Raw genomic sequence first — 12465 nt, 5'->3', positions numbered from 1 at the left:
TGTATTCCTCAATGCCCTATAGACATGTTAACTATACTATTATTGTTGTTGTTACAATCATTATTACTCCTTCTCTGAATGGACTCACCGAGACTGATGCTCCTTCCCCAAAATGGTGCCCTAGAAAAGGAGTGATCATCCCCGGCTCGAGGCGGCCCCGCTTTTCTGGCAGCTTCCAAAACTCCTCTGTGCTTGAGCTTCTCCAGCTATAACACAAAGAGGCAGCTCGCCACACAACTGCGGCAGCTCACACACTCTCGGAGCTGGAGAGGAACCTCCAAGGGCCACAACTCCCTCAGCTGATGGATGGGCTTCAGAGCCGGCCACTGGTTAGAATGCTGGTCCTCTTAACTCATAGCCAGCGGAAGTATCTGAATGGTAGCAGCCAAACTTCTACGGTGGGCTTTTCAATCATATTTACATAAAACAACAATTTCTCTCTTCAGATTTCCTTTATCACCTTAGTCTTCAAGAATATCCTAATACCTTCCCAGAAAGACAGCTGGAGGACTCAAGGAGAGAATTAAAAGTGCTGCTTTCCCTCATTTTGCACCTCGAGCAAAGAGGTTCCCTTCCACCCCTGCACGGAGAATCAGAGGGCATCATGGGGAAAAGAATGGTTCCCTCCCCCGCCTCCCAAAGCATTGAATCCACACCAAGATAAGTTACTGTGCTATATATAGAATATTGTACCTTTTTAATTTCGGATTTCAAGTTACAAGGATTGCTCTGCTGGCTGAAGAGGGATTTCTTGAATCTCTCAATAACCCTTCTTTTCAAATTGTGGTGTAAAGCAGGAGGGAGCTGAAAGGAGAAAACAATGATTATAACATAATTGAGACCACTGCAGAGCTGCCTTGTTGGTCCTCTGGATGGAAAGGCTCTGGCATCATATTTAACAGCATTAAAATGGAATCGGAACCTACTTCTTAAGACTATGGACTAATTATATAATTTTTTATGCTGTAGTCTTGAAAGAGCATGTATATCTATGTAAATATGTGTATATATATTAATATATATATATATACATATATATGTATATGTATTATATGCCTATCTATACTCCCCTACCACAGGACAATAACCTCCTCTGGAAATTATTCACAAGGTGGTCAGAAAAGGCAATAGAAGGACACTTGAGAAAGTTCTCCCTGGAGAAAACTGATGCTATGACTGGAACTGCACTGCCAAGCATTCATCCCCTGCGCTCTATAAGCAGAACTGAATCAGATCGGAAGAAATGGCAGACGTGGAAAAGCAGAGAAGCCCCCCAGTGTTCTATGGACTCGCACTCTGAGCTCCCATGGGTCTGCTCAGCCACAGTCAGACACCCCGTACTGCGACTAACACAGCGAGGCCATTTGGGTTCTCCTGAGAACGAAGGACAAGAGCCAACCAACCAATCTATTCTACATCGTATATACACGTTTATTCTGTATCCTACAAATATACATTAAGCACACAAATATACATACATGTATAAATGTCTAAATATCTATATATATATATATCTATATATATATTATATATATAGATATATATATAGATATAGATATCTATCTATCTATCTATCTATCTATCTATCTATCTATCTATATATATATATATGTAAACAGCTTCTATGCTTTGAGACTGCTTTTAGTTGCCTCTGACTTGCATTTTTATTAATACCATGTCCAGCTCAACAAAGAAACTAAATTTCAGAGTAAGGAAGCAGCAGGCCTAGGATTACACAGGAAGCAACCTAGCAGAAACCAGAATTTGACCCCAGTCTTTACACTGGTTCCAACCCCTACAGGAAGATGCCTCTGAACTGACAAAGGAGGAGGGCCACCCCTCCATCAGAACCGGAACAGAGGATAGCTGGTTAATGCACCTAGTACAGACGCATGGGGATATATGGAGCTGCTAAATAAGGGGCCTGCATCCATGTGATGATCTTGATCTTCTGTAAAGAAGTCAACTCAAAGTTTCTATATGAGAACTACAGAAAAGCTATTTAGGGTCATAGCCCATCAAGGAAAAAAAAAAAAGACTTGAATACTACAATAGGAAATAAATGAAATAGCAACATGACGAAAACAAGGCTGATCAATGCAGGTTCTTTCCTGAACCAAAATATATGATAAAAATAAAGAGAAACCCCAGACCCTGCCACTGCACCCTTTCTCCTATTCCTTGTCAGTGCTCCTTCAAAGAGTTACTCCTCCAACTCATTACAAGCTGGCTTCTGTTCTCAACACGTGACTGAAAACATTGCTCTCGTCCTACTCATTGTTGAGGAAAATATTCTGGCCAATTTTCAAGTGACATCCACGATATCAATTAATCTATAAACATTTATGGACAGCCACAGTAACATCAATCCGTCTACAAACATAGTTTACTAAGTGTCTAGAATGTGCCAGGCAGTGGACTAAGGTCAGGGTTCACAATTCCATGAGGAAGACCGCAGACAAACGTGTACAGGGGTAACAACACTGGATTAGTATCAGCCTGTCTCCAACTACTACAAGAATGGCTCCCTCCTTCTCCCGCCTCTGCCTTTCGGATAACTCGCCGTCAGCCCCGTGCTCTCCTGGGCCACTTTGCCCTTCCTGCCTTACTTCCCATGGCCAGTCTCCTCACAAGCTGCTTTCTCCAACAGCTTCCTGGTTTTGGTCCCACTTTTTGTCCTGCAGATGTAACAGAGCATTTCCTTCTCCGGCTCGCTGACGGACAAGGTGGGCAGGGTGACCAGTACCAAGCACAGCGGCCAGATCTGACCTTGGGGCACCAAATCTGACGCCGAGCCCCCACTGTGTCACCTGGCTGCCCCTCCCTTCTTCCTTCCCTTTATGAAGAAACAGCAGCAAAGCCCTCTCCTCAGAAGGGGAAATGCTTCACAGTCCAGCCCCAAGAGCCTTCACAGACCATTCTCCATATATGATATCTTCTGCCCTCCCATGAGACGGCCATCCATGTGCCTCTGCCAGGGATTCTCTTCCCTCCACCATCCTTGAGATTCCTCCAAAGTTTAGTCCCAGCCCCACCTTGTACCCAAGGCTCATCCTGATCCCTCCCTAGGGAAAGTGCTTCGTAGAAATGGCCAAGTGCAGAGATGGCGCACCGGGCTTGGGTTCGGAGAGCAGAGAGAATGCTGACCTGCTGTGTGACCGTGGGCAAATGAACTTTCAGCCTCAGTTTCTTTAGCTATAAAATTAGGATAGTAAGAGCATCTTGTTTCACAAGGTTTTTGTGAGATCATATATGTTTGTTAAAGTATTTTACAAACCTTAAGATACTAAAAAATTTACTTATTATTTTCTTCATACATTTTGTTTTCCCTGTATAAATCCCACAAGGGCAGGAACCAGGACATTGTTATTTTTATGTACCTAGCACCTTGCACAGTGCCTGGAATATAATAGATTACAAATTATCCTTGGAGCTCTCAAATGGCTCACCACCCAGGAGGAAAAGGATTTTACTGATTGAAATGACATTAAATGTGAGTCATCAAGTCTAAGGACCATGGGGTTCTTCCATCTGACTTAAGCTAAAGCCTTCCATGTGTCATCTCCCCCCATAAACGCAGGCCTCAAGAGAGCAGGAATTGTCTTCCCTTCTATTTGCTTCCTCAGTGCTTAGCAGAATGTTTGCATCCACTAAGTGTTCAGCTAGGGTACAACAGCTAGAACAGAAAAGAGTTCAGTCCAGTGACTGATTCCTGTCCTTTAAATGAACAAGTCACATGGACATCAGGTAGAGAAATTCTCCTTAGCTTTCTGTTGGTTTACCTCGTGTATTATTGTCTGAAGGAATTTATTGACCACACTGCCATTGAGAAGAGCTTTCGTTCTTTTCATGCGGACTTTAATTTGGCCTAACATGGAGTGAGCACCTTTGGGGAATTTTCCAATTCCTTCTTGGGCTGGGGGAGGAGGAGTAGGAAGGGCTATAATATCAGCACTGCCTATCAATCAATTCCAACCCCCATGTCTTCATTTCTAAAGGTGGGAATAGGCTTTACTGCCCCAAGCAAAAGAGACTCATGGCATCCTTAGGACAATAATTGCTACAGTGTTCAGAAAGTCTTTAAAACTACAGCTCAGTTTCTAAGCAACCTTATGAGGGTAAAGACCTTGCAATTAGAGAGTAGAGTTCTATACTTACAGAACTGCAAGGATAGTCTCTAGAGACTTGGAACTTCCCTTTATTCTTTTATTTAATAAATACTCAATGATTTAATATTTTCTCAAGAAACTGCTTCCTAAATAGTCTCATCTATCCCCTCTCCCAGTCATCTTCTACACTTGTGAGTAATCTTCAAATGTACTTTTATAACCATGTCAGTCCTCTATTCAAGATACTTTTGGTGGCTTTCTTTCCCCACCAAATTAATATAAATCATGACTTTGGAGATCAAGAACGTGTCCAAATTTCTCAACGTTTTGACTGGATTTTGTATTAATCTCACTCTCTCTTGCTTTTATTTTTTTTTTTGTTGTTGTTGTAGTTGTTCTGTTTTGCACATTTGCATTTGAATTACACTAATCTCACTCTTGCTTTTATTGCTTGGTCTTGGGTTTTTTAATTCTGTTTTGCACATTTGTTTCTGTTTGAATTACACTATACTAATCTCACTCTTGCTTTTTATTGTTTGGTCTTGGGGTTTTTTGTTGTTGTTGTTGTTGTTGTTGTTCTGTTTTGCACATTTGTTTCTGTTTGAATTACACTGTATTAATCTCACTCTCTCCAGCTTTTTATTGCTTGGTCTCTTTTTGTAGTTGTTCTGTTTTGCACATTTGTTTTGTGTTTGAATTACACTGTACTAATCTCACTCTCCTGTTTTTTATTGCTTGGTCTTGGGTTTTTAAATTCTGTTTTGCACATTTGTTTCTGTTTGAATAACACTATACTAACCTCACTCTTGCTTTTTATTGTTTGGTCTTAGGTGTTTTTGTTCTGTTTTGCACATTTGTTTTTGTTTGAATTACACTGTACTAATCTCACTTTCTCTTGCTTCCCATAGCCTGATCTCAGGTTTTCTTTTGTTTGGTTCTGTTGTTTTTTTGTTTGAATTAGACTATCAACTAGTTGAGATAGAGTCTGTATCATACATTATAGACACTTGGTAAATGTTAAATTGATTGAACTAATTGAGATGTGATTAATGAAACTGAAGCAAAGGTACAAACATGCCTCCCTAGAAGGGGGAGAAAGGAGGTGGTAAGGAAGAGTCTGGCCTACATAGTCATATGAATCTCTTTAAAGTCTACTAGACAATTCCTTACACCAAAAAACAGATTTATCATCAACTCAGAACAAGTTGGGTAATTGCCTAGGGTGGTCTGGAAATAAAGAGGGAGACACATGTATAATCAGCCATTTTATATATTCTGAACATTCATAATTCAGGAAGGCATTACTTGGGAATCATCTTCTCGTTATCACTCCTTCCAGAGGGAATGTTTCCAATCCTGGCTTTCAGTCATCAGGTGATAAATTCAAATTAGCTTGGAACACTTGAATATAATTATAACGGGAAACTTTAACTTAAATCTGCACTTATTACTTCTAACAGGCTGAAAATAACTTTTTATATAAACAACCTCTGCAGTCCAATTAAGATTTATGCAAAGGGCAATGTTAGAAGAATTTAATTAGATTAATGATGAAAGTTAGCATTTATATAACACTTTAAGGTGTACAAAGAACTTTAAAAAACTTATCCTTACAATAGCTCTCAGAAGCAGGTGCTATTATCACCCACCATTTATAAAGGAAGAAATTAATGGTGACAGAGATTAAGGGATTTCTTCAAGGCTACACACCTATTAAGGATCTGAAGTAGAATTCGAACTCGGGTCTCCTTGACTTCAAATTCAGCTGTCCATTGCACTACGCAGCCAGTCTATCAACATGGGCGATACCCCATACATATTTCAGTTTTATAAGTTTTTACATTATTCACTAATTAAGAACTTGGGCTATAATTTAAATAATTATCTATGACTTGTTTTGTACATAAAATAACCCATTCTTATATAGAACTTTAAGAATGAGTCCAACTTGTATGGTTTACACCACATGCTAACATTTCTGACTCTTGGCAGCTTTACAAATGCACACAAGACAACTGGGTGAATGGGTGTGGATGGAGCAATACTAACTCCGCTATTAGAAAAATAAGGCAAAGTATGAATGTCCCATTAGCGAATGGAGGGTCTCTGGTATAATTGTCATCGAATCTTAGAACCTGAAAGTAGGCCTCTGTAATTCAACACATTCATGAAAGTATATCCAGGAGAATGTACCCAATAACGATCAACCTCAGGCAGCCATTTTATTTTAGTTTTTTTTTTTTTTGTTTTTTTTTAATTTAAGCACTTTTGAAACTCTTATGACCCCATTGGGGTTTACTTGTCAAAGATACCAGAATGATTTTGTCATTGCTTTCTCCACCTCATTTGACAGATGAGGAAACTGAGGTAGGCAGGTGTAAGGGTCTTGCCCAGGGTCACACAGGGTCCAGACTGAACTCAGGAAGAGGAGCCTTCCTGACTGCAGGGCCAGCAGTCCACCCACTTTGGGACACCTCAGAATCACGGGGAATATTCCCCCTCTCACAAATCCTGTATTTACCTTCTGGTTCTGCCCTCTGAGACCAACTAGAGCAATTCCTATGCCCTTTCCAAAGTACAGCCCTTCAAATAACTAAGAGATATCATGCTGTTCCAAGTCCTCTCTTCCCCAGGCTTAGCCCACCCATTTCTCATATGATGTGGACTCAGGGCCCTTCACATTAGTCATCCTGACGCCATCTGGCTTTGAACCACGGCTCCCAGGACTGATCACACGTACTACACTGAGAACGGACTCTGTAGCACTGCAGGGAAGTAGACGGAAGCCCCATCTCTCATCCCAAGAATACCCTGTCACCCTGAAGCCGTACTGAATCCATCAACATCCCCAGATCTTTCTGCAGAACAGCTGCTCCTTAGCTGCCTCTTCTCTCTTAGAGTTGGGAAGTTGACTATTAAGACCTTCTCAGACTTAGCCCAATGATCTGGACCATCAGAATAATTTTGGACTCCACTTCTGTTATCATTGTGTTAGTTCTCCCTCCTGGCCTTGTTTCATTTGCTAATTCCAAGTCTATAATTAAAGTATGAAACATTACAGGCCCAAGCCCAGATCCCCAAGGCACTCCCTGGAAAATTCTAACTATCCTTAAGCAACTAGTCTCTGAGTCTGGCCATCCAGTGAGCTCTGGAATCATAGCATATGAGGGATGGAAGACACTGTATTCCTTGCTGCTGGTATTTTTTTTTTTTGGTGTTTATATTTTATTCCCCTGCTCGGAAAAACAGTAGTCATACAAATGAGCTTTGCCTGACTTGCTCGGGCCTGCAGCTTTCTTCTAGGCAGTTGGTCAGTTTTAGATGCAAAGTACCATTATTTTAAGAATGCTTATTAAAACCAAACTTCCAGGCATCCCTGTTTTAAAACAAGATATCTGCACTGACCGAATGGTTCATCCCTAAGCAGCCACCCAGGATGGCGGGCTGCACAAATGAAGAAACCATTCATTTTCTTAGCTCAAACACAGGTTTTGGTTTCCAGCAAGTGAAATTATCAACAAACTCTACTTTTGGCTTGCTGGTCTGAGATTGTCATTTTAGTTTCAACGAAAATAGATGTCAAATCAGTGAAGACAGGGTAAGGATGTTAACATCCTGCCTTTTAAAATAGTTGCTTTCACATTATTTTCTCAAGAGCCAACCAACCTGTTTCCATGGAAACTGCATCGAAAAAGCCCCAGCAGCCAAAAGCCAGAAATCTCCATTCTATGTTTCATCTGCCAGTTGTCAATCGCTCTCTGGACCTGCAACTTTGAGTAATGGCCCCAGCTTGAGTACCCCAGAGTTGGGGCTTAGAAATACTTCCAGAAAAAGAAACGTGACTTTGGCCATTTTGCTTTGTATCCACTGAGGCAACAGATGTAATGTTATCAATGTTAGTTCTGATCTAGGGAATTAAAAGCACAGCTGATACAGAGCTGTAATTTTAGAACTGGTTTCACTGCCTTACTTTAAAAGCATCTACTTTGTTTAGCACCAGAGGTTAAAGTCCCCAAGAGAGCTAACACTTCCTCCCATATACAATGCTATAAACTTTAAAAATATATTTGCAGAATAATTCAATCGAAAAAGTTAAAGAGTATTGAATCCCATCTTGCCAGAGCGTGAGGAATCATTTGTTAACCCATGGCAGCTTAAGAGCCCAAAAGAAGGTGTATTTCTAAAGTTTTACTTTTACCTTAGTAGTACTTGGAAAGCAGATAAAGAGAATTAATCGTTCCACAATAAAAATTCTTCATTGTATATAAATTAGCATGTCAGGCATAAAGAAACTATATATGAATTTTAAAGCCTATTTTTACTCTACTTAATCAGCACGAGCTGAAGTAGCTATTAAGGTTAATTCTATTAAGATAAAGTAAAAGCTTATTTTTAAACTAGAATTCACTATCTATTTAATGGAAATCCTTTTGAAATGGAAAATGATGCTTGGATATGGATCAAAGGCAGCATAGGAATGCTTTATTTGTCTGATTTTCCCTTTCTAGGGAAAGGAATTATGAAGTGAAACTTTCAGATAATTGAAAATGGAATAAGCATTTATTAAGCACCTACAGGCCACAGGCACTGTGCTAGTAAGTACCTGACAAAGATTATCCCATGTGATCCCATGAGATAACACACAGGAAGTGCTTTGCAAATCTTAAAATTTTAGCTATCATTATTAATACATTATTCAGGGAATTTACAGTCTAGTTGCAAGACAAATAGCAACAGAGGCAGAAGAAGGTGATAAGCACTTCAAAATATATGTGGTGCTTCAGGGTTTGGGAGGAACAGACTGATTTGTTTGGAGCCTCCCGTAATGTAGGCCTTTTTGTTTGAAAGCAACTGGCCACCTGCATTGGAGGAGCTATTTGGCATCCTGCCCTTCCGCTCTCCAGAGGCATTCACAGAGAGAGGGAAGGCAGCATTTCTGAGTTCCCACAAGGCCCGATGGGAAGTGATCACCAAGTCAAGACACATTTTCCAGGAACTGAGAGACAGAGGAAATTGGCATCCACTCATCTGAGACAATATGCTTTGCAGTCAATTAGTTAACATGTATTAAGTGCCTACTGTGTACCGGGCATTGTGCTGAGTGCTGGGAAAATAAAAAGAATCAAAAGACGCTCCCTTATCTGCAGGAGCTTACAGTCTAGCAGAGAGACAACATGCAAAGAAATTATACAAAGTGAGGATACGTGGAGATTGTTGATAAAGAAAAAATAGTTCCAAGAAAAGATTTTAGTTGGGGTTTTAGTTGAAACTTGAAAAGAACCAGGAAAGTCAGTAGGTCAAGTGGGTGGAGATGATGGCCAAAAATGTTCCAGACTTGAGGGACGGGTCTTTTCTGCCTGGAGTCAGAAAAGGGATATTTTGTTCATGGAAGAACCACTGTAAAGCTAAGACCTACTATGTGCTTAATACTATCCAAGGAAAAGGATTCAAAATGAAACAGCCCTGGTCTCATGGAACTTACATTTTACAGGAGGAAGCCTCAGTCTTGAAGAAGACTTATAAAATTTACCATGGTTCCTATAGCTTTTTAAAAGCAACGAGATTACTTAATTGTCCAGAAACTAGCAATAAGGCATATTTGGAGAGGGAACATGGTATATGTAGTACAGAGAATGCTGGGCCCAGGATCAGGAGAAAAGCAGGTTGTGGAGAGAGTTGTGTTCAAAGATTTCCTTAAAATGATTTCAAAGAATCTTAGAGAAACTTACAGGAAGACTAAGTGAAGTGAGCAGAACCAGGAGATCACTGTACATGGCAACAAGATTATGTGAGGATCAACTGTAACGGACAGGATCCTTTTCAACAAGGTGGTGATTCAGGCCAATTCTAATGGACTTGTGAAGGAGAGAGTCATCTGCACTCAGAGCAAGGCCTGTGGGGACTGAGGGTGGCTCACAGCGCAACAATTTGACTTTTTGTTGTTGTTTGCTTGCTTTTTGTTCTTTCTCACTTTCTTCCTTTTTGAGCTGATTTTTCTTAATGTAGAAGTATATATAGAATTACTACGCATATTTATTTAACCTCTCTATTGGATTGCTTACTGTCCAGGGGAAAAGAGGGAGAAAAATTTGGAACACAAGGATCGGTGCTGAAAACTTGCTTTACATATATTTTGAAAATAAAAAGCTATTATCAAAAAATACTTTAAAAAATTACTAGTTGTGCCACTTTGGGCAAATAATCCTCTCTGGGCCTCAGTTTTCTCATTTGTAAAAGGTGACCAGAAGCCTTTTCCATCTCTAAATTTATAGTGTGAAATGTGGGTTCAAATCCTATCTCCAATACAGATCTTGGATAAGTAGTTAGCTTTTCTATACCTCAGTTTCTTCAACTGTAAAATGAGCATAATAGCACTTAGGTAAAGGTCACTTTTATTACATAACATACATGATTATAATCCATCACAAGTGACTGTTTTTTAGCTTTTTGTATCCCCAAGCACTTAACACACAATAGTAATAGTAAGAAAAAGCTTGCTGACTATAGACATTCAAATAATTTGACAGCAAGTTTTTCTTAATGACTTAAATAACTAATTGCCATTTCAACCACCAACGTTCTTTAAAAAGAGGCAGCGATATGGGGTGGCCCTAAAAACTACACTAAGACTTTTGGGACATCCTGTTATTATAAAAAGTTAGAATGATAATAATAAATTATATTTTCCTAGAAAACTTTTATTCAATTCCAGGATTTGTACTTTACACCTTGGGGACACCAAGATCAATAGGGCTTGAAGGTTTAGAGCAGAGGTTTTTAATTTGGTACCCATGAACATTAAAAAAAAATTTCTATGGATTTCCAGATAATTGGTTTCCTTTTATGATTCTAAATCTTTTTTATAGCTTTTGATTGACAAAACATATGCATTTTTCAACATTGACCCTTGCAAAAACTTCTGTTCCAACATTTCCCCTAGATTCTAAATCTTTTATTTTAAAATTTAAAATAAAATCTTAAAAAGGGATCACTGGTTAACTGCTAAATGGTTCTTGCATATCAAAGTTGGTGTTTTGCTCTGGGTGAATTATAATATGTGTTTATCTCGTGTTTTTATAACTGAGCAAATAGCTACTAAGTGTCACAGCTGGCTTATTACAAATTATTATTTGTAGTATTACAAATCCAACACACATTTTCCCATGGTTTAAACAATATACTATGTATTCTGACAAATATCTAACAACCAGCTTTTTGAAAAAGAACAACAAGAGGCACAACATGCACCTTAGATAATCAATAAATAAGAAATCAAGCCCAGATTTGTAACATTTGCCTATTTCTAGGGGTATCAATAATCACACTGAAAATACAGCCATTGGCTCTCGAGAACCAGCAAGGGCTGGTAAGCATTATTTTTTACCAGTCTAGCATCTTATGAATTACTGTCAACCTTATTCCTAGGTAGCCCTAGAGTCTGGACAGCCACTTCCAGATGAAGCTGTTGAGACACCTTCTCCCTCTCTCCTTTTTGCTTCCAGGCCTGCCTTTCTGGGAGCTCAATCCTCTCTACCAGCCTCACATTGGACAATCTGAGTAGCTAGTCATTGAAATACATGATCCTTGTGTTTCTTTGTCATCAACAATGTACAGTAACTTACAATCAAAGAACTGTAAGGCCTAGTCTCTTGACTTAATTACTCACCTGCTCTCTCATCTGGGAGAGCCAGGACCCACCATACAGAGGCAGAGAATGAGAGCAGAAATCGCGGGAGAATTCTACTTCAGCAACAGAGCCACCAGCAAAGAGGAGAAGAAAGGGCAGGAACGGGACGAGCACCTACCTGGGTGATGTAGATAATCTTATGCAGCTGAATTAAGATTTGCTGAATGGGATCACTGATCTGCCGTACTTTTCTCTGGGACACAGCAATCCCTGCAGAAGCTGGAGAAGACAATGCTACAATTAGAATAAGACCTCCAATCTGTGCTTTCCAAAGTAAATATTAGTGAAGGCTGTTGTAATAAGCAGTGGGACTTTGCTGTGTTTAATTCTGTAAAGGATACATAATACTGGATGGAGAAAATAGCATCCACTCTCAATTCCCTAGCAAAATGGCAAGTCCTGCATACAAGCTGCAAGGTTTCATCCGTTGGGACTACTGAACATGTGACTCCTTTATTTCTATTGGCCTGACGGCCACTTGTCAGAAGAAAATCCAGGTCCGAAATCTCCCCAATGCAATATGCAGAATGAGACACAGCCAAAGTGGGAATTAGTTTAGACTATGAATATCTGTAACAAACACTTGATTTTCTTTTTTATGGGAGGGAAGGGAAGAAAAAGACAATTTGGACGGAGGGAGTGGAAGGTTAAAGACAATTTTGTTTTAAA

At 39.7% G+C, this 12465-nt stretch overlaps 1 protein-coding gene across 4 annotated transcripts in view; it reads right to left on the bottom strand.

The window, feature by feature from the left end:
• Positions 1-12465, bottom strand: part of NEK10 (NIMA related kinase 10) — a 223887-nt gene that overhangs the window by 20256 nt on the left and 191166 nt on the right. For all 4 annotated transcript variants that reach the window (XM_074268058.1, XM_074268060.1, XM_074268059.1 and 1 more), the window contains 2 exons: positions 11915-12015; positions 694-804 (listed from right to left, as the gene is read on the bottom strand). In XM_074268058.1, coding sequence (XP_074124159.1) covers positions 694-804; positions 11915-12015 — 212 coding nt within the window. The remainder of the gene's footprint in view (positions 1-693; positions 805-11914; positions 12016-12465) is intronic.

The sequence above is a fragment of the Sminthopsis crassicaudata genome, chromosome 5 (genome assembly GCF_048593235.1).
Source record: "Sminthopsis crassicaudata isolate SCR6 chromosome 5, ASM4859323v1, whole genome shotgun sequence".
Lineage (NCBI taxonomy): Eukaryota > Metazoa > Chordata > Mammalia > Dasyuromorphia > Dasyuridae > Sminthopsis > Sminthopsis crassicaudata.
The sequence above is the reverse complement of the archived record's forward strand: the minus strand, read 5'-3'. Positions and strand labels throughout refer to the sequence as shown.